This window comes from Myxocyprinus asiaticus, chromosome 3, assembly GCF_019703515.2.
Source record: "Myxocyprinus asiaticus isolate MX2 ecotype Aquarium Trade chromosome 3, UBuf_Myxa_2, whole genome shotgun sequence".
Taxonomy (NCBI): domain Eukaryota; kingdom Metazoa; phylum Chordata; class Actinopteri; order Cypriniformes; family Catostomidae; genus Myxocyprinus; species Myxocyprinus asiaticus.
Genome location: NC_059346.1, coordinates 48905952 through 48928948, shown reverse-complemented (window position 1 = coordinate 48928948; position 22997 = coordinate 48905952). Strand labels below are relative to the sequence as shown.

General features: G+C 39.0%; 1 protein-coding gene across 5 annotated transcripts; it reads left to right on the top strand.

The window, feature by feature from the left end:
* Positions 1-664: 664 nt before the first annotated feature.
* LOC127421286 (uncharacterized) lies at positions 665-22444 on the top strand. Of its 5 annotated transcripts, none has more exons than XM_051664212.1 (10): positions 665-742; positions 11152-12551; positions 13832-14427; positions 14571-14635; positions 14733-14947; positions 15637-15878; positions 15974-16117; positions 18680-18839; positions 19685-19732; positions 21496-22444. In XM_051664212.1, exons 1-10 carry the CDS (start codon positions 738-740, stop codon positions 21753-21755), a joined length of 3135 nt encoding a protein of 1044 aa, XP_051520172.1. In that variant the 5' UTR covers positions 665-737; the 3' UTR covers positions 21756-22444. The 5 variants fall into 5 exon arrangements, 3 of the variants coding, with proteins under 3 accessions (XP_051520172.1, XP_051520162.1, XP_051520154.1); XM_051664202.1 differs by having other exon boundaries at positions 14535-14635; positions 18707-18839; XM_051664194.1 differs by having other exon boundaries at positions 14535-14635.
* Positions 22445-22997: the final 553 nt, after the last annotated feature.

Genomic DNA, 22997 nt, shown 5'->3' with positions numbered 1-22997 from the left:
GAACAGAGAAGATAATAAAGTGGATAGTTTTTCTGAAATGTTAAGATTTGAGAAAAATTTGTTACCGATAAGGGTGATAGTAGGTTACAGTTGAAGTCAGAAGTTTACATACACTTAGGTTGAAGTCATTAAAACTCATTAATAAAGTTTGGGAGATGGGAACTTTACCCCAAAGTTGGAAGGAAGCAGTGGTGCTACCAATAAAGAAGCCAGGGAAAGACCCAAGTTTACCACTAAATTACAGACCTATAGCTCTCACATCGCACATGGGTAAGGTAATGGAAAGAAGGATAACGGATAGATTGATGTACCATCTAGATTAGAAAAAGGGGGGAAATTCTCATCTCATCAGAGTAGGTTTAGGATTGAAAGAGGAACAATGGATCCCGTTATATATAGGAATTGCAGGAGGGTTAAAGGGAGTGTTTTATTTATTTATTCATTTTCTTAGCTTTTTCTTCCTTCTCTGGACTGGGCAGGGCCGGGAGTGGAGGTCAGAAGACTGAACTTTAGGCTCTGATATGGTCGGGGGAGGGATGGAGTTGAGGAGATTCTTGTTTCTGATCCATGCTATCAGCAGATGGCGGTAATGCAATATTAAGTGCAATTCGCCAGTAAAACAGAAGAAGAAGAAGAAGGAAGAAGATTATTTCGACGTCACTGTGGTACAGGTAGATATACAGGTGTAATCTAAAGACGCTGATCGTATTTTTATATATGTAGAAGACAGGCACAAAATGAGGTGGGTTTGTTTTTGTATTAATATTCATTGAATGTTTTAGGAAAGTGCATGTGCACCATAAAATCTTACTAAAGCTCGGGGCATCAGTCCGTTTAGCATATTTGTGTTAAACCTGCACTGCATACATTATAGATTAATTGATGATCATATTGTTAATATTTATGCATTTTTAAAATAAAATGAGTGATTGCACAATCTGTATTTGCTGTATACATTTCACCAGAGACTCTTTCGTTTGTGAGAAAATGAATGTGAATGTGAAAGTGAATTCGTTTAAGAAACTGGTGGCAAACTTTTCTTTGTAAAGCCATGGTTATTACTGTTTTGTTAGAATTCACAACAAATTGAAATGTTAAACCCATAAATCATTAAAAGTAGCATGTTAACCAGTCAGTGGCGAAATAGCGCAGCTTTCTATTATTAGTTCATACTGACGTCACACATTGTCTTAGCCCGGGGTGTGAAAAGTGCTCAGAAATTATATTTAAGTGAAAGTATGGATACTTTTAAAGTCGCAATATAAATTAATGTCGCCTTTTTACTGTCTCTGACATTCGCAACCTGGTCAAAGAATCATGTTACAATAACTACGTTTTGCAAAATGATTTTTATGTGGCCTGTTGTACACGGCAATTTCCAGGTGGAATGAACAATAGCCGCTAAAACAACAATGACTTTCCCCTTTCACTCAAATCAAGAGTAAAACGGCAAAATGATCAGTTCATAAACACTTTTCACTCTGTTCCTCACACAATGCTATTTTATGACATATAAACACTTACTATAGCGCATGACTTATTTTGTTATTACAATTTTTTAGCCCCTCCCCTCCATGCACTCCAGTGTTCATAATTATTTAGAACATAACAAATTATATATTCAAAAAACAATAAGAATGCACATACACATTTAAAACTACAAATCCTGGGGGCCTGGGTAGCTCAGTGGTAAAAGACGCTGGCTACCATCCCTGGAGTTCACTAGTTCAAATCCCAGGGCATGCTGAGTGACTCCAGCCAGGTCTCCTAAGCAACCAAATTGGCCCAGTTGCTAGGGAGGGTAGAGTCACATGGGGTAACCTCCTCGTGGTCGCTGTAATGTGGTTCGTTCTCGGTGGGGCGCATGGTGAGTTAAGCACGGATGCCGCGGTGGATGGCGTGAAGCCTCCACACGCGCTATGTCTCCGTGGCAACGCGCTCAACAAGCCACGTGATAAGATGCGCAGGTTGATGGTCTCAGATGTGGAGGCAACTGGGATTCATCCTTCGCCACCCGGATTGAGGCGAATCTCTACGAGGACTTAAAAGCGCACTGGGAATTGGGCATTCCAAATTGCGTGAAAAAGGGGAAAAAAATCCCCCCCCCCCATTAAACAAATCCCATTTTCCCAGCCTTCTATATATCACCTCCTCGAATGCCGCCACCCACCCATCTCTGCACACCACTCCTTAAAAGAGGGTGCTCCAGCCGATTCTATCCCCTAAGAATTATCCGTCTGCCAATCATAACTCTGGCTAGGACCCAACTTTTTATATATCTGTCCCCTATATTAATGAACACCCCATCGCCTAAAATACAGAGTCTGGGGCAAAATAAAAATTGAATGTCCACTACATCACACACAAAGCTCTGAACCCTCAACCAAAACTCCTGGATCTCAACACATCCCCAAAAAACATGGGTTGTGTCCCCGTCTTCTGATTGGCATTGCCAGCAGGTGTCTTTAAGACCAAGCCTATACAATCTAGAGGGGGTCCAATAAAATTGATGCAAAATCTTAAATTGCATCAGACACACCCTTGCATCTCTAGATGCAGACTTGACATTTTTTAGGATCCTAACCCACACCCCCTCCCCCAATGTCAAGTTAGATCTTTCTCCCATAATCTTTTGAGAGAATTCAAAGTTCCGTCCCCCAGACTCTGAATTAGCAGGGAGTAATACACCGATGCCTCATGACCCTTCCCAAAAGCAGCAATTACCACTCCCAGAGTATCCGCCGCTTTAGGGGGCTGTGAGCCACTCCCAAAAACAGTGCAGATTAGGTGGCGAAGCTGTAAATACTTATAAAACTGAGATCTGGGAATGCCAAAATGTTGAACCAAATTTTCAAAAGGTCTCAATACTCCACCCTCATATAGGTCACCGAGTGCATTAACCCCCCTCACAATCCAATCTGACCAACAGAAAGGGGACTTATTAATACATAGTTTAGGGTTCAGCCATATGCTCGAGGCTGCGTTTAAATAAATATCCGAATTAAACACACTAGACACTTTTGTCCATATCGAGTGCAAATGCAAAATAACGGGGTGCAACTTAAACTCTCCGGCTAGTTTGATCGAAAGGCTTTGCAGTGGCGAGACAGGGGCAAGAACTTCCTTTTCAATACAAAACCAGGTAGGAGCTCTCTCAGGTGGAAGTGACCAATGAGCCAAATGTCTAAGACCAAATGTATAATAATAAAACAAAATCTTGGGTAGGCCTAACCCACCATTGTCAGTCGGCCTATGTAACTTATTTAAATTTATCCTGGGGCGCTTACCATTCCAAATAAAGGACATCGCTATGCAATCAAATTGCTTGAAATAAGAGAAGGGGACATTTACAGGGAGAGACTGTAGCAGGTAGTTGAATTTTGGAATACAATTCATTTTAATAACATTAACCTTCCCAATTATCGATAATTGTAATGAAGCCCACCTGCTGACATCGCTCAAATCTTTTTATTAAAGGGTCAAAATTAACACTAACTAAATCAGACAAATTTGCTGGGAATAAAATCCCCAAATACTTAATGCCCTGTTTGGGCCACTGGAAGGCACCCGGCAGGAAAGCCGTTACTGGACAGTACGCTGTCAGTGCCAAAGCTTCGGATTTAGACCAATTGACTTTGTATCCTGAGAACTTGGAAAAGGAATTAATAATTCTGTGGAGGCAAGGCATAGATCTAGTAGGTTCAGAGTCGAATAATAAAATATCATCTGCGTAAAGCAGAAGCTTATGCACCACGCCTCCCGCCGTCACCCCTGGAAAATCATCCTCCTTTCTTATCGCAGCTGCTAATGGTTCCAGGGCAAGACAAAACAATAATGGGGAAAGAGGGCAACCCTGCCGAGTGCCCCTATCCAGAGTAAAATAATCTGAAATTAATCCATTTGTTTGTACCGTTGCTACAGTGTGTCTCTAAAGTAACTTAATCCAACCAATAAATGTACTCCCGAACCCATAAGTTTCCAAAATCTTAAAAAGATAATCCCATTCTACCATATCAAACACCTTTTCGGCATCAAGTGAGATGGCAGCGACCGGAGATTGATCATTCACTACTGACCACATGATATTGATGAGATGCCTGATGTTATCAGAAGAGCTACGGCCTCGAATAAACCCCACCTGATCTGTATGTATAAGAGATGTCATAACTCTTAATCGGTTAGCCAAAATATTGGATGGTAATTTTTACATTCGCTTGGATCTTTGTCCTTTTTAAGAATCAGACTGATCCGGGCTTGTGTAATGGTTGGAGGAAGCTTTCCATTCTTTAATGATTCAGTATAAACTTCTAACAAAATTGGAGCCAGTTCTGTAGCATAAGATCTAAAAAATTCTGCGGCAAAACCATCTGTCCCTGGGGCCTTGCCTGTAGGTAAGGACTTAATTACTTCGTCAAGTTCCTCCTGGGTTATCTCAGAATCAAGAGAGTTTTTTTGCTCAATCGTCAGTTTAGGAGGATCTAATGGTTCCACAAAGTTCCTAATATCTTCATCAGTGGATGAAGATGTGGAACCATAAAGATCAATATAGAATTCTTTAAAGGCATTATTAATATCAATGGCCGAGGTAAATATTTCACCACCAGCAGATTTCACTGAGGGAATGGTAGAAAAAGACACTCTCTGCTTTATATATCTAGCCAAAAGCTTCCCTGCTTTGTCCCCTGACTCAAAGTATAACTGTCTTGCCCTGAATAACCAAAACTCCACTTTCTGCAACAAAATAGTATTATATCTATATTTCAATCAGGTCAATTCTCTGAGGCCATCAGCTGACATACGGCACTTCAGCTCTGCCTCTGCACTTTTAATATTTCCTTCCAACTCCATGAGTTCTTGTGCTTAGGATTTTGCAAAAGGGATACATTAAGGCGGCAACTGTATGATTTCTTTTTCTCTACATGTGGCATCACCTCTACACTCACCAGGGCATGATCTGAGACTAAAATGTTTCCAATTGAGCAATCCACAACAGATGAAATGAGGGATTTGGATATATATATATATATATAAAAAAAAATCTATTCTAGAATAAATCTTATGGACTGATGAAAAAAATGTATAGTCCCTACCAGATGGGTTCAAAAGTCTCCAAATATCCGTGAGACCAAGATTTTTACACATCCTGTGAAACGTCACTGTTGCTCTAGGGGGTTTACACACTTTTGCTTCACTGTGATCAAGGACTGAGTCCATCAAAAGATTAAAGTCTCCTCCCAATATTATATCATGAGGGGTGCCAGCAGTTTGCAACATCCCTTCAAGATCTATAAAAAAGCCCTGATCATCAGCCTTAGGTGCGTAAATATTAGCCAAAATCAACCTTTGCCCCTGAAATTCAGCAAAAACAATAATGACTCTCCCTAATTTATCTTTAATCTGTTTGAGATATTTGAATTGTAGATGTTTATTTATCAATATAATGACTCCCTTGCTCTTACTTGAGCCAGCACTAAAAAAAACATGTCCACCCCATATCTTCCTAAATTTTTCAGCTTCCTGCGGGCAGAGATGTGTTTCTTGAAGAAACACTATATCATATTTCTTATGTTTAAGAAAAGAAATAACCTTCCTTCTTTTTATGGGGTGTCCCAACCCATTCACATTCCGTGTGGAGAGAGATAGTACACTCATATTAACATTTGACATTTTGATATAGTAGAAAAAATAAATTGTGTGTCAAAAACAAAATTATACAGACCACATTCCCCATTAGTGAAACAATCAAACTCCGATCTTCCCCCCTAACAAGACAAACAGAAAAAAGAAAAACGTGTGCATTAACCCCGCGCACGAAAGCGCCAACCAGCGACAATCCCTCTAAACTCAAAAGGTCCATGAACGCCCATGAGCCCCCTCGACAACTTTGCCATCGGATTGCTCAATTTTGCCTCACAAATTTGTGAGGCAAAATTACATAACAGAAAATACTTTGTAAAATGAACCCCAGTCAATAGGAAGAATGAATACAAAGAATGTGTAGATTCATTCACAGAAGTGTCTCAAAGGTGTGATCTTCCACAAAACAAATTCCAGCTGATATAAAAACATTCAGGTTCCTCGGACAGACAGACAGATGTTCAGTGAGCCGGCTGTTATGAGTTCATCGGATGACGTAATTATTCCAATGTCCCGTAAAAATACTCAACAAAGCAAACTACAGCTAGCAGGAGGAATAAGCACAAAGAACAAACAGATTAATCCACAGCTGTTCCAAAGGAGTGTTATTCAATAGAACAAGCTCCAGCCACTAGGTGGAACCAATACAAAAAGAAACAAAACCCGGTTCCCTGGATGGTCGAGTCAATTCACTTGGAGGCTGCATAAAAGTATATACCATGACTTACACAATCCGTCAACTTTATAAAAGACATCCTTTGTGTGAGCATGTAGATATTTTGTGGTCATCTGTAGTGTCCACTCTCAAACTGGCCAGGAACTTCAATGCAAAAGTAATCTTTCGTCAATGCAAAAGTTTCTTTAAGGAAAAGTGTTATTCACAAAACAAGCTCCAGCCGCTTGGTGGAGCCAACGCAAAAAGAAACAAAAATGTCGCCCAGCTTCCTCAAGAGTAAGTACAGCGAGTCGACCCACTCACATGAAAAACACCCAATGGTTTACTCACCCATTGATTCAATAAAAGACATTGCCTGATTGGGACATGTAAATATTTTGCAACCGACCTTCGTTTCTATTCTCAGTTTGGCCGGAAACATCAGAGCAAACGAGATCTTTTGCCGATGTAAGAGTTTCTTACATTCCTTGAACCGATCGCGTTTCTCTCGTCGAACTCGCAAAGTCCGGGAACAAGAAAATATTATGGTTCTTCCAAGAAAGCTTTCCTTTGCTCCTCGCCTGGCGCAACACAAGATCTTTATCGGATGATCTCAGAAATCTGGCCAGAATCGGTCGGGTCTGTCTCCCTCAGCAAATCTGTGAGCCGGCACTCTGTGAGCTCGCTCGATTTCCAGCTTGTGGTCTGTTATGTCGAGCAGACTCGGGAAAAGCTCATCTAGGAATTTCACCATATCTCTGCCCTCCTCATGCTCAGGAATTCCAACAATTCAAACATTATTCTTGTGGCTTCTATTCTCAAGATCTTCAAGCTTTTCAAGGAAATGTTCCAAATCAACTTTGGTCGTGGGCGGATTAGCGGTTAATTCCCTCTCCGAAGATTCCAGACAATTGATTCGTCTCTCAACATCAGTCACTGTTGTAGCTAACTCAGAGAATTTTATTTCCATTGCCGTAATCGATCGACGTATTACAGCGAGATCCTCCAAGTCAGCAAGAATCTTCGTCAACATCACCGAGATGTTGGACAACTGACGCTGGATCTCCTCTCCCGCCGCGCCATCCAAATCGAGTCCCCGGTCTGTAGGCCTGTCGGGGCTTTCATCCTGAACACGTAAGTGACTTTTAATATCTACAGAGCCCGAGGATTTTGACTTCTTTGCTATGTTTTGCATCAAAGAGCAATTGTGTATCAGAAATCACCAGATTATAACATGAAAATAATTAAAAATTTAGCAAAGTGCGCATAGCTCGTTGCTCACGTGTCTGCTTCTTGCATGGCGTCACGTGACCTCTCCCCATTATTATCATCATTAATATTGCTGGTTTTATAGTTATTATTATAATTAATAGTTACCAGACAACAACAATAATAATTCAGCAAATAGGAAGTAGCAGTTCATAGATATGATTTAAATATGAAGGCAAGTGTAGAAATAAATGTACACATTTAATTACAAAACCCTTTTGTTTTTATATATATATTTGCAATGTAAATGATCATTTTTGACTTCATAACTCTCAATATTTAGAAGTAACAGGCATTAAGAATAAAGTTTTGGACAAAAAACATCAGTGTTTCTCACTTCGTGCTCATAGTTTTGAAGCAGAAATGCAGTACAATCAGGTTCAGTTATGTGGTAACGTTACTTTCGGTTGCTGAAGCATGTAACAATGTAAATTGTCAAGAATGCCAACCAGACTACAGTATGCACATTTTCTGTATGTGTGAAATACCTGGAAGTTCTTCTACACCTCCAGTTTACCCCAAAATGGAATACTAGAGATCTTCTATACCTTGCTCTGGGAATACTGTACAAATGAACCGGAAGCAATTTTTAACACAGTCCTTTCTACTTCTCTACAGATTTATATCTGCTCAAAAGTACAAGACATATTGGGGATGTGTTAATTAATTATAGTGCTGTTGTTTTGCAGAAACAAATAAAGGCAGCCTATTTATAACATGCTGTACACTATTTAAAATAGTAGAGACTGGGGCTGTTTGTCACACTTTTTACTCCAGTAAAAATTTTTCTGGGTAAGTTTATTTTTGAAATCCAATTTCTGTACAGGCACACTTTAAAGGGATAGTTCACCCAAAAATGAAAATTCTCTCATTTACTCACCCTCATGCCATCCCAGATGTGAATAACTTTCTTCTGCTGAAGACAAATAAAGATTTTTAGAATATTTCAGCTCTGTAGGTCCATACAATGCAAGTGAATTGTGACCAAAACTTTGAAGGTCCAAAAGCACAGAGGCAGCATAAAAAAATCCATATGACTCCAGTGGTTAAGTCTATATCTTCAGAAGCTATACGATAGGTGTGGGTGAGAAACGGATTCATATTTTAGTACTTTTTAATATTAATTCTCCTCCCTGCCCAGTAGGTGGCGATATGCACAAATAATGCGAATCACCAAAAACAAAATAAGAAGAATGTTAAAGTGAAAGTGGAGATTGATAGAAAAAATGACATAAATATTGATCTGTTTTTCACCCACAATTATCATATCTCTTCTGAAGACATTGATTAAACCACTGGAGTCTTATGGATTACTTTTATGCTGCTGAATTGAGAGTACACTTTTATGCTGCTCTCAATTCCTGTCTGTCAGGTAGGTCCTTCAAGGTAGCCTGGAGAGGTAAGGTATCCAAGCCACATCAGCTACTTACTGGGGTGCCTCAGGGATCAGTGCTTGGGCCACTTCTCTTCGCTATATACACAACATCACTGGGACCCATCATTCAGGCACACGGTTTCTCTTACCACTGCTATGCTGATGACACACAGGTCTACTTGTCTTTCCAGCCCAATGACAGCACAGTGACTGCTTAAATCTCTGCCTGCCTGGCAGACATCTCGGCCTGGATGAAGAAACACCACCTGCAACTCAACCCAGCCAAGACTGAACTCCTTGTCTTTCCAGCCAACCCTGCTGTTGAACACAACATCACCGTGCAGCTGGGTGCAACTACAGTAACGCCTTCCAAAACGATCAGAAATCTAGGGGTATCCATCGATAACAAAATTAATTTCACAGACCACATCTCAAAGACCACAAGATCATGTATCATAACTAGACTGGACTACTGTAATGCTCTCATTGCAGGCCTCCTTGCATGTGCAATTAGACCCCTGCAAATTATCCAGAATGCAGCAGCACATGTGGTCTTTAATCAACCAAAGAGAGCGCGTGTTACACCACTCCTTGTCTCTCTTCACTGGCTGCCGGTTAATGCACGTATCAAATTCAAGGCTCTGATGCTGGCATATAGAACAGTCACTGGGTCTGCTCCAGCATACCTCAAATCATTTCTGCAGAGCTACGTGCCCACTAGTAGCCTGCGGTCGGCTAAGGAACGTCGTCTTGTTGTACCAACACAAAGAGGCACCAAATCACTTTCCCAGACTTTTGGCTTCATCATACCACGTTGGAGGAATGACCTTGCCATCTCCATCCGTGAAGCTGACTCACTTTCTGTCCTCAAAAAACGGCTAAAAACACATTTTTTCCATGAGCACTTAACCAGTCACTAATAAAAAAAATAAAATAAAAATAACAATTTTTATTGCACTTTAATCTGTTTTGAATACTATTTTGATGCTAGTGAAACTTTGTAATATGGCACTTTTACGTACCACTGTCTCCTTAAGATGATTTGCTTATGTTTTTCCGATTTTGTAAGTCGCTTTGGACAAAAGCATCTGCCAAATTAATAAATGTAAATGTAAAATGTAAATGCCTTTATGTGCTTTTTTGACCTTCAAAGTTTTGGTACTTGTTCACTTGCATTGTGTGGACCTACAGAGCTGAGAAAGAAGAAAGTCATACACATCTGGTAAGAGTAAATGAGAATTTTCATTTTTGGGTGTACTATCTCTTTAAAGTATTGGTTCCATGGTCACAAAAAAACTGCTGTTAAACCAGTGGCATAGGTTTCATGTGAAAATTAGGGTGACACATCACCCAACGGCCACAAAAACAAAATCTGTGCCTCTCTTTCAATCTACACCTGCATTAAACAGCCTATTATAGGCTTTTCAAGCCTGTTTATAAAAAAATTATGCACAAAACGATTTATAAAACAACAAAATGGAAAAGGTAACGGGCCAATCTAATTAATCACTGTTTTACCCGACAAACTCAGCAAAAAAAAGAAGCGTCCTCTCGCTATTATTTTCAGCAAACTTAACGTGTAAATATTTGTATGAACATGAAAAGATTCAACAACTAAGACATAAACTGAATAAGTTTCACAGACATGTGACTAACAGAAATGGAATAATGTGTCCCTGAACAAAGGGGGGTGGGGGGGGGGTAACAGTCAGTATCTGGTGTGGCCACCAGCTGCATTGAGTACTGCAGTGCCACTCCTCCTCATGGACTGCACCAGATTTGCCCATTCTTGCTGTGAGATGTTACTCCACTCTTCCACCAAGGTACTTGGAAGTTCCCGGACATTTCTGGGGGGAATGGACCTAGACCTCACCCTCTGATCCAACAGGTCCCAGACGTGCTCAATGGGATTGAGATTGTACATGCTTGCTTTGATTATTAGTGGGTTACTTCCCACCCATCCCCCCGGAATCTATGCCCCTGGTCTTGGACATATATTGATGGCAGCGTAGATGCAGCATCATGTAAATCGCTTTGTATATTCAGTAAAAATTATACATTCAAATTTTTATATGAAATAAAATTGATAAATCATACAAATATAAATTATCAGAATTATAAAAATATAAACTGATAGAAGGATGTAAACCCTCAAGAATTCCCTTCTAAAGTGTGTTGTTCTTTGTCTAAATTTTTTCCTTTTTGTAACTTTCAGTTTTGAAGGTGGTTTAAAAACCAGACTGCTTCAGCAGGAGTGCCACTTTACTTGGTCTCTAAGAGAAGAAGACTTTAATCTCTTCGATTTACAGAATCGTCTGGAGGAACAGATTCAGTTGGAATCCGGCGAGACAAGAGTAACACGGGCTTACAGCAGCTTTGGATTTATTCATTACCTTCATGGCAACCTACAGGAAGCACTCACAAATCTGCAGAAATCTGTGCAGCTCGCAAAAGAATACTACAAAGAGAGAAGCGATGAAGTTCTTATTGTGACCTATGGTGACCTTGCCTGGCTGCACTATTATATGAAGGAATTATCTCAATGTGAAGACTACTTGAGACTGTTAGAAAGGACCCATGGAAAATGTTTGGATGAATTCACCTATAGCATCCCTCTAGAGGTGCTCAGAGAAAAGGGTTGGGCTTTTCTTAAATTCTCTCACAAATATTACAATGCTGCAAAAGAATGCTTTAGACAGGCCCTTGAAATGATCCCACATGACAGTGATTTAAATACAGGCTATGCAATTGCACTGTACCGTACTACAACCGAGAACCCTGACTCTCAAGATTCGCTGACAATACAACAATTCCAAAAAGCAATAAAGCTTAATACAGATGATGCTGTTCTACCAGTTTTGCTGGCCCTGAGAAGTGTCCACCAAAAAAAGTATAGAAAAGGTGATGATATGAAAGAATCACATTCTGAACTGTGCATAAAGATGGTGATTAGTGCGCTTTTGAAGTCTCCTGAAAACCCACATGTCATGAGATATGCAGCAAAATTCTTTCGTGAGTTGGAATCGTTGGACATGGCCATAAATCTACTGAAAAAAGCACTGCAGGGTTCCCCAGGCTCAGCCTTCATACACCATCAATTAGCTATGTGTTACAAAAAGAAGAAATATAAAGCAGTGTCAGATGAAAATTTCAAGTCGGACATGAAAATGTGCATCGATCATCTAAAAACAGCTGTTTCTTTAAGGCCCTCTTTCATTTTTGCTATGGCAGATCTGGCACTACATTATGGACAGGATGATTCTATCTCAGAAGCTGAGAGACTTTTTGAACAAGCATTTAAAGAGGCTATTTACAGAAAGGAGCATCTGCAGTATGTGTATTGTTTGTATGGCAAGTACCAGCTCTGCACCAAAAGTTCTGAAAAGCTAGCCATACAGAACTTCATGCAAGGCCTGAGGCTGCAGCCTGAATCAGCAGAAGGCAAGATATGTGAGAGGAGCCTGAAAAGGGTTGCTGAATGTCGAATTGAAAGGCTGAAAGATCCTAATGACAGTACGGCATGTTGCATACAAGGATTAATCCATGAAGTAAGAGGTGAAACACTCCAGGCTGCAGAGTTCTATGAGAAAGCCTTAACGAATGGCCTTGCTGTCGGTAAATACAGTTTTTCTGTTGTGCCACACTCACTATATAGTTTTACACATTAAAGAGATAGTTCACCTAACAATGAAAATTCTCTCATCATTTACTCACCCTCATGCCATCCCAGATATGTATGACCTTTTTTTCTGCTGAACACAAACAAAGATTTTTGGAAGAATATTTCAGCTCTGCAGGTCCATACAATGCAAGTGAATGGTGACCAGAACACCAAAAGCTCCAAAAATTACAAAGTCAGCATAAAAGTAATCCATACGACTCTAGTGGTTTAATTAATGTCTTCTGATGCGATCCAGTTTTGGGTGAGAACAGACCAAAATTTAACTCATTTGTCACTGTGCATCTTAACAGCAGTCTCCTTGGCAATCATGATTTCGAGCTCGATTACACTTCCTATTGACCCTTCAGCCCCGCCCATTTTCAGCACTCCTCATTTCTGAGATTTGTCTCTTAACCTCAGGTTTATATTGAAGCTACTGAGTTAATCAAAATGGATTATTTGTGGGAGCACAGAAAGTATTTTTCACCAAGAGTTGATGGTGAGTCTACACCACCCCTTTACTACATGAAAATGCTAGTGAGGTGTTTTTTCTGTCAATGTAAAGGTTTCAACTTGTTAATAATTTGTGTTAAAATGTGTAGTTGACATGACATTTCAAACAGTGACAGCTCATATTATTTCACATACAAGTTCATGACATTACATTTGTACTTTTTAAAATGTATTTCACAACTCAAAGTTCAAAGAAAACATTTTTAAAATTGTTGCGCGCTGGTTTCTCTGGCGCATAAGGTGAATAGCGCCATCTAGCTCTCGGTGCATGCGTCAATCACTAGGAAGTGTAATCGAGCTTGAAATCAGGATCGTGTGTAGAGAATGCAATGATAAAATGTACAATTAATTTTTTTTAAATATTTTGGTCTGTTCTCACCCAAAACCAACTGGTTCGCTTCAGAAGACATTAATTAAACAACTGGAGTCGTATGGATTACTTTTATGCTGCCTTTATCTTTCTTTGGAGCTTTTGAAGTTCGGGTCACCATTCACTTGCGTTGTTTGGACCTACAGAGCTGAAATATTCTTCTAAAGCTCTTCGTTTGTGTTCTTTGTTTGTCTCCCCTGGTCTGCCATTGGTCAGTTGTCTCTACAAGAATGTAAACTGAGAAAAATGACTCATATTTGCTTCCCTTTAATCCCTAAAGTTCTCTTTATGCAAAAATACAACTTGCAAAATGCATATTATTCAGGAAGATTGTGTATATTTCTTCAATAGGTGAAAGCATTCTTCTCACAGAAATCAGGATTTGGTTCATGGACTTCAAAGATAAAGGAACATCTGTTGTTGATCTGCTCTTTGAAGAATCAAAGATTTGTGATGAAGAACAGCTTGGCGATAACAGACATAAGATTGTCAAAGGCAAATTGACAGAGAAAAGTGCGTACTTGGTAGAGATTGACATTTGCGATGCCAAGAGGATTCTTAAATGGGAAAGACGTGGTCTCACTCCTGGACCCCATGCAGTTCTACTTGCCTTCCGTCTTGATCATGGGGAATTCACGGAGAAGACCAAAGAGATTCTTGAAGATTTAGAGTTTCTTGGAGAGAAATTCTGGAATCATGTCATTGTGGTATTTACTGAAGGAGACTGTAGTATAAATGAATATACTGGAGCTCAGAGAGAAGTATTGGAGTGGATTCGCGAAAAATGTGGATACAAATACTACATCTCTGGCTACGCACCAGAAATTACAGAGAGGATTGAGCTTTCAGAGAGGATACTAAGGATGATCAGGAGAAATAATACAATGCATCTGCTTTTACCAGAGATTTCAGATGGAGCTTCTCAATCCCTTTCAGAAGTCCTAAGAGTAAGTCATTTATTCAATTTGTTCATAATGCTTCATTGATAATCTCTTTGCAAATAAAAATATTGACTTATGAAGGTCTAATTTGAAATAAAATTCTGTGTTTATAGAAAAGGTCAAAATGCAGTACTTCATATTTTTTACAGGGGCCAGACAAAAAAGATTCGTTCACTCCAGAGATCATTGTTCAGGATGGACAAACTAAATACAGGTATTATGTCTAGAGACAGGAGGTGGAAGCTATAAAAGTGTATCAGTTCCCATTCAAGTGTGTGTGTGTGTGTGTGTGTGTGTTTTTTATCAAACAGGCTACAATGCAGTCATGCAGGCTGGTTCCAGTGTGAGTTTACACAGGTTGGTTTTAACATGTTGGGAGAAGGGGAGGTGTTGTACAACACTGTTCTTCAGGGGAGTAACTGTCCAGTCCTCGCCAACTGTTACCAAGCAGGGCCTCTGTATGACATCAAATGTGTTCAGGGTGAGCTCTCTCAACTCAAACTGCCACACTGCGAGACCTCCATTGGTGAGTTGTCAATCAGAGAGTTGCTGAATTTAATCTCTGAATAAGGCCTATTTCAAACTTCAAGTGTAAGCAGTACATATTTAGTTAGCGCTTGTAAGCAGCTGCAGTTAGAGTATGCAGAGCGTAACAAAAGCGCAGCTGTAAATTGGATTCCACAGCTGAGCCTGTTTTTGCTGCGCGTAGCATTCTGAACTCGTAGAAAATGCTTCAAAAATACACTAAACCTGTTTATTAACTCGTTTGCAATATAGGCTTTTTATGAAACAACATAAAATAATGGAGTAAACTACTCTTAAAAACTACCCAATGTTTGAAAAAGGACATCTGTCAGTCTTGTCGAAGGACATCATGCAGTTACTATATACAAACTGTACATGCACACAAACAGCACTTTCTAAGTCTGGCTGAATCCAAACAGTTTTAGCAGTTTGTGATAACCATCATTAAAAAAATCCTCAATGTAGTGTCCCAGAAATCCTTTTATTTTCTGTAATCTTTCTGATTGCAGTCATGCTGAGGCTTAGCTACACACTGCTTATGTGTGCATGTTAAACAGGCCTAATATTAGGCCAATCTCTTAAAAACCCTTCAAGACATGTAAAAACATAATGGTGAACTATTTTTTCTAATGTATTGCATGTAGAGGACACAGCAAAAATGTCAAATGTGTTTTATTTTTTTAATCGCAGAGGATGCACACCACTCTTTGTCAGTTATACATTACTCTAATCACATTGTTGATATTCTGAAACCTCAGAATGTCACAAGCACACATGTGACAGTGAGCATCCAAGGAACATCATCATTCTGGATTTCCAAGATAGTAAACTGGTTTAAGAAAAGGATCTATGGACAAGTGATGCTGTTTTACCAACCACAAAATCATAGGCTGCATGTGTACCTACAACCACGCAACGTGAACCCTAAAGAAGTAAGCCATAATGAGTTTTGTGTAAATGTAGTTTAAGCTTAAACAGTCTTTCTTTGTCATTTTGACTGGCTTTTAACCCTATCTTTGTTTTTTAGGTGAAAAAATTGGATACAAATTATCAATTAATCCAATCATCATGTGATTGCATGCTTAAACATAACTGTATGTACAGGATGTCCTGTGATACTGTAGATGAGTGTGGACTTTCGGTGAAGCCAGTATCAAAGATACAACCAGAGGTCAGTACCTATTAGTACAAGCAGAAGATATAACACAAGGCATGACAAACATTTCCTACTACATGCATGATAAATAATGTGAGATTTTCTCATCCACAATTACCACAAAAAATAATTTACACTCGTACCTCCTTTTCTTTAAAAAAAAAAAAAAAGCAAAAATCGAGATTACAGTGAGACATTTACAATGGAAGTGAATGGGGGCCAATTTTTGGAGGGTTTAAACACAGAAATGTGAAGCTTATAATTTTATAAAAGCACTTGCATTAATTCTTCTGTTAAAACTCTTGTATTATTTGAGCTGTAAAGTTGTTTAAATCTTTATATTTACAGTCGTTTTAGGGTTTGTTGACATTACATCATCATGGCACTGAAGTTGTAAAATTGGCTATAACTTTACACAGAAAATGTTTGTAAGTGATTTTATCACACTAAAATGATATTAACAAACATCCTTTATGTCTTGTGGTTATACTTTTGAAAAAGTGAGTATTTTAACTTAAATAAATTGGCCCCCATTCAGTTCCATTGTAAGTGTCACACTGGAACCTCGATTTTTGCTTTTTTTGAAAGAAAAGGAGGAACGAATAAATATTCAGTATTATTCCACAAATGCTTTCGATTGAGCTTAACTTGTATTGAGCCTGGAACATTCCTTTAAGTTGGAAATCACTGGTAATTCTTATATTTTAAATCCAATACAATTTTTATTACAATCGACAATTTGATTTATCAAAACTTTGAATATTTATTGGATTCTTTATTACTACTATTTTTCTCTTTTTAGTATAATATTAAAGACTACAAAATAACACAAATGGTATGGGAATTTTATCGTGACCAAAAGTGCTAAACAAATCAAAACTAAATTATTAATAAAGTAGCCTAGTATCTTTGTCTAAATTGCAGCTCTATACACATTCTCTCAATCAAGTTCATGAGGTTTCCACCTGGGATGCTTTTTAAACAGTATTGAAGGAGTTCCCATATACAGTGGCAAGAAAAAGTATATGAACCCTTTTGAATTACCTGCATTTATGTATACTTTGTCTTAAAATGATCATCTTAGTTACAAAAATGAACTAATAACACAAATTATTGAAATTCTCTTGTAAATATTGAATACATCATTCAAACATTCACAGTGTAGGTTGGTAAAAGTACGTGAACCCATGGGCTAATGAGGTCAACAAAAACTAATTAGAGTCAAGAGTTGGCAAACCTGGCATCCAGTTAATGAAACGAGATTGGAGGGGTGGGTTAGAGCTACTTTGACCAATGAAAAGCACTCAAAATTTTTGGTTTGCTATTTACAAGAAGCATCTGCTGACGCGGACCATGCCTCGCAAAATTAGATCTCAAAAAAGAGGTCTGTCTATTAATGGAGATGATTTAGTACTGTGGCTACTCTCCCTAGAAGTGGCTTTCTAGCCAAGATGACAAAGGGCACACTGCAGAATACTCAATGAGATGAAAATAAAAACCCTAGAGTGACAACTAAAGACTTGAAGGAATCATTGGGACTGGTTAACATCTCTGTTCATGAGTCTTCCATACAGAAAACATTAAATGGGCATGGTCTCCATGGCAGGACACCACGAAGGAAGCCGCAGATTTCCAACAAAAGCATTGCTGCACACCTGAATTTAGCAAAAGACCACCTTGACACTCCACAACAATACTGGGAAAATGTTTTGTGGACTGATGAAACTAAGGTTGAATAATTTGGGAAGAACACACAGCACTACCTTTGGTGTAAAATGGGCACTGCATACCAACATGAAAACATCATCCTAACAGTGAAGTACAGTGAAGGGAGCATTAGGATTTGGGGCTGCTTTGCTGCTTCGGGGCCTGGACCGCTTTCCATCATCGAGGGTAAAAATGAATTCCCAAGTTTATCAAGATATCCTACAGGATAATGTCAGGGTAGCTGTGCACCAGCTGAAGCTCGGTAGAAGTTGGGAGATGCAGCAGGACAATTACCCTAAACATTGAAGTAAATCAAATACAGAATGGCTTCAAAAAAAGAAAATCCACCCTTTGGTCAGGGTCCAGACCTTAACTCAATAAAGATGCTATGGAATGACCACAAGAGAGGCGTTCACATCAGACTTCATAAGAATATGACTGAGCTGGAGCAGTTCTGTAAGGAAGAATGGTCCAAAATTTCTTCTGAATGTTGTGCAGATCTAATCCACAGCTACCAGAAACGCTTGGTTGAGGTTATTGCTGCCAAAGGAGGATCGACCAGTTATGAAATCCAAGGGGTCGCTTACTTTTTCCACAGCACTGTGAATGTTTAATGGGATGTGTTTGATAAAGAAATGAAAGATTATAATTGCTTGTGTGTTGCTAGTTAGTCTATACTTGTGACTTTGTTGAAGATGAGATCACAGTTTATGACCAATTAATGCAGAAAAATAGGTAATTCCAAGGGTTCACATAATTTTCTTGCCACTGTATGCTAGGCACTTGCTAACACATTTGTTATTGTAGTGCCTTTTAATCAATTAACATATCCCTCTTCATGAATACTTGGCTTTCTCTTTTCTTTGCAAGAACACAAAATTTCACTGCACTGTGCAGTGGAATCATTTATATCCAACATTTGATATAAAGTTGCCGGATGGTGTGATGAATGTGAGATTATGCCTCAAAAAGGAAAACCCCAAAGAAGGAAAAGTCAAAGTTGTATGGGGCCTTGAAGTACCTCTCGAAGGTAAGCATTGCTGTGCATATTGTGTTACTGAAATTGTGGAAAAATTGCAATTTTGGGAAGTTCAATGGGAATAAAAGACATTGTTTACTCTTTATATGGTATATAATATATATACTAGACTGCCAATTACTGCCTATTAAACTGTGTCATCCCTGATGTTTATAGGGAACTGTGTCATTAAAGCTTCAGTCTCAGAGATAATTACAAGTGTAGTTTTTATGGCAATGCCAAAATTAATTCATGTCCAACTTTGCTATGTGGGCATTATGGTTTAGTTTCAGATAAAATGTAAAATATATTCTTTTAAAAAAGTAAAATATTATCCTCTATTAAGCCATTATCATTAGTAAAATTATAGTACATTTAAAAATGATTGGACGTCACAAAAATGTCCATGACGTCACAACAGTCAAGTGAGTGAAGATGGCGATTTCATAAAATGTCATGAATTACAAGGGTAAATTTACAACTTTAATGAGATCTGGCTGTATAATGATCAGTTTTACAAAGGTCTGAATGGTTTACTGTGGGGATCTAAAAATTTAGTAATGCCAGCATGATGGAAATAGCAGCAAAATATTTAATTTGTTCTGTTCTGTTATTCTTCAATATGTCAAAAACAAGGCTAATACGACATTGCACAGTTAATAAGGGACAATAAAGGGTCCTTGCACTGATTTACATGCACATTGCATATGAGCTCTGCACGATGTAAAATTTGTAATCAAGAAAATACTAATATTCACAATGGCAAAGATGTTTCAGAATGTCATAAATCACTCCAGTGGTTGGTATAGTCAATGACAAAATGTTAACTGGGTTGAAAATGACTTTTTATCTTACAGAATATAAAGCAGAAAAACGCAAACAGATCATATCAACCGATGAGCACTGTAAGCACATGATCTTAACATAATCTTAGCCATTTATTTCATATGCTATTTTAGAATTTTTTTAATCTTTAACCTTTTTTTTGTCTCAACTAATGTGAAACATATAATTATATATATATATATATATATATACACACAGGTGCTGGTCATATAATTAGAATATCATCAAAAAGTTGATTTATTTCACTAATTCCATTCAAAAAGTGAAACTTGTATATTATATTCATTCATTACACACAGACTGATCTATTTCAAATGTTTATTTCTTTTAATTTTGATGATTATAACTGACAACTAAGGAAAATCCCAAATTCAGTATCTCAGGAAATTAGAATATTACTTAAGACCAATACAAAGAAAGGGTTTTTAGAAATCTTGGCCAACTGAAAAGTATGAACACGAAAAGTATGAGCATGTACAGCACTCAATACTTAGTTGGGGCTCCTTTTGCCTGAATTACTGCAGCAATGCGGCGTGGCATGGAGTCGATCAGTCTGTGGCACTGCTCAGGTGTTATGAGAGCCCAGGTTGCTCTGATAGTGGCCTTCAGCTCTTCTGCATTGTTGGGTCTGGCATATCGCATCTTCCTCTTCACAATACCCCATAGATTTTCTATGGGGTTAAGGTCAGGCGAGTTTGCTGGCCAATTAAGAACAGGGATACCATGGTCCTTAAACCAGATACTGGTTGCTTTGGCACTGTGTGCAGGTGCCAAGTCCTGTTGGAAAATGAAATCTGCATCTCCATAAAGTTGGTCAGCAGCAGGAAGCATGAAGTGCTCTAAAACTTCCTGGTATACGGCTGCGTTGACCTTGGACCTCAGAAAACACAGTGGACCAACACCAGCAGGTGACATGGCACCCCAAACCATCACTGACTGTGGAAACTTTACACTGGACCTCAAGCAACGTGGATTGTGTGCCTCTCCTCTCTTCCTCCAGACTCTGGGACCCTGATTTCCAAAGGAAATGCAAAATTTACTTTCATCAGAGAACATAACTTTGGACCACTCAGCAGCAGTCCAGTCCTTTTTGTCTTTAGCCCAGGTGAGACGCTTCAGACGCTGTCTGTTGTTCAAGAGTGGCTTGACACAAGGAATGCGACAGCTGAAACCCATGTCTTGCATACGTCTGTGCGTAGTGGTTCTCCCCCACATTTTTGAATGGGTTTTGTTTCACAGTCCTCTCCAGGGTGCGGTTATCCCTATTGCTTGTACACTTTTTCTACCACATCTTTTCCTTCCCTTCGCCTCTCTATTAATGTGCTTGGACACAGAGCTCTGTGAACAGCCAGCCTCTTTTGCAATGACCTTTTGTGTCTTGCCCTCCTTGTGCAACATGTCAATGGTCGTCTTTTGGACAACTGTCAAGTCAGCAGTCTTCCCCATGATTGTGTAGCGTACAGAACTAGACTGAGAGACCATTTAAAGGCCTTTGCAGGTGTTTTGAGTTAATTAGCTGATTAGAGTGTGGCACCAGGTGTCTTCAATATTGAACCTTTTCACAATATTCTAATTTTCTGAGATACTGAATTTGGGATTTTCCTTAGTTGTCAGTTATAATCATCAAAATTAAAAGAAATAAACATTTGAAATATATCAGTCTGTGTGTAATGAATGAATATAATATACAAGTTTCACTTTTTGAATGGAATTAGTGAAATAAATCAACTTTTTGATGATATTCTAATTATATGACCAGCACCTGTATGTATATATATATATATATATATATATGTTGACTACATTCCATTTTTCTCTACAGTTGCATCCTTTCTGCTTGAAAACAAAAGCAAACTCATTCAAAGGGTGGGAAATGTTGATCCCATTTTAGATTACCTTGATGAATTCATTGAACCAGAAGAGATGAGTGAAATCAGAGCAATGACAACATCACAGAAAAAAATGAGGGCCATCTACAGGATCACAGAAAGACAAGGTCTTTCTTCAAAACGAACTTTTTTTGATTCGCTTCATGAAAATGAAACCATTCTTATGAAAGATATGAAAACAGACAATGACTAATACTACTAATGTATGTGAGATGAACACTCAATCAGCAGAGAAACTGATGTATTAATATCTACACAGTCGAATGTTTTAAAAAAATTGGGGTTGTACTGCTTTACAGTGTAACTTGACATTAATGTTTAGATTGGAGTCAATGGCTTTGTTTCATGGTATGGTATGGGATAAAAACTCAGTTGTAAATAAGTTTTCAGATGTATTTTTTATTTTATTTTATTTACTCTTGTCATCTCATGTGCCCTTTTTTGTTTTTAAGCCCTCATATTTGCCTTTGTCCTTGTCGAGTACTGTTGTTTTAATGTGGCTTCATGATTAGTTTATGTTCATGGATTTTGCTTATAGCCAATTCAAGTTAAAGACTTGGCTAGTCTTTCTGTTTAATTTAGTTTTTTTTATCACTTATGACGAGGATGAGGGCGTGCCCGGGCCGTGAGGGTGCACGGCCTGCGCTGAATCAGATGATCAGCGGGAGAGCGAGATAAAGGGGAGCCGGAGACGGCAGTTCGAGAGAGAGACACGGGGCCGTGCTGCATGTGTGTGTGTGTGTGTGTGTGTGTGTGTGTGTGTGTGTGTGTGTGTTTGAATCGGGCGGGGGAGGAGTGTGACGAGGAGGAGGCCGTGGCCGGGCCGTGTGTGTGTTTGTTTGTTTTATGTTGAGTTTGACATTAAACTTTACGTTGACTGGTCAGCCAGTTCCCTCCTCCTCCTTGCCTATCCTTTAACTGTTACATCACTGTTAATAAAACTGCTCTTGTGTTCACTTTATCACAAAATAATACTATACTGTATTTTCTGCTCCTGTCAGCAATGTTACAGAATACACGACCTACCCCATCATGAACCCAGCAGTTTAACTTATCTGTTTACGCCAGAGGAATTGTCCCTTTGAGGATTATGTAGTGGACTAATGATATTTCCCTCAAGGACCACGAGCCTGCACCCACGCCTGCCATGGACACCGCGCCTATGCCAACGACTGCCACGGACAAGGTCTCGGCCATCGCAGACCCAGAGTCTGAAGTCTCGGCCGCCACAGAGCCAGCGCCTGAAGTCTCAGATTGATCTAGAAGACCCACCAACATTCTTCTCTTGCAGATGGATGTCTATATATACTCCAGACATAGCCTTTTTTAACTGTAGACCTTTCCAAGAAAACAGCCATAGGAGGCAGTGACCACAGGCAAGCTGACTATGAACTTGCAGTATAGACCTCAAAACCCCAAGACCTTTCCCAGGTGG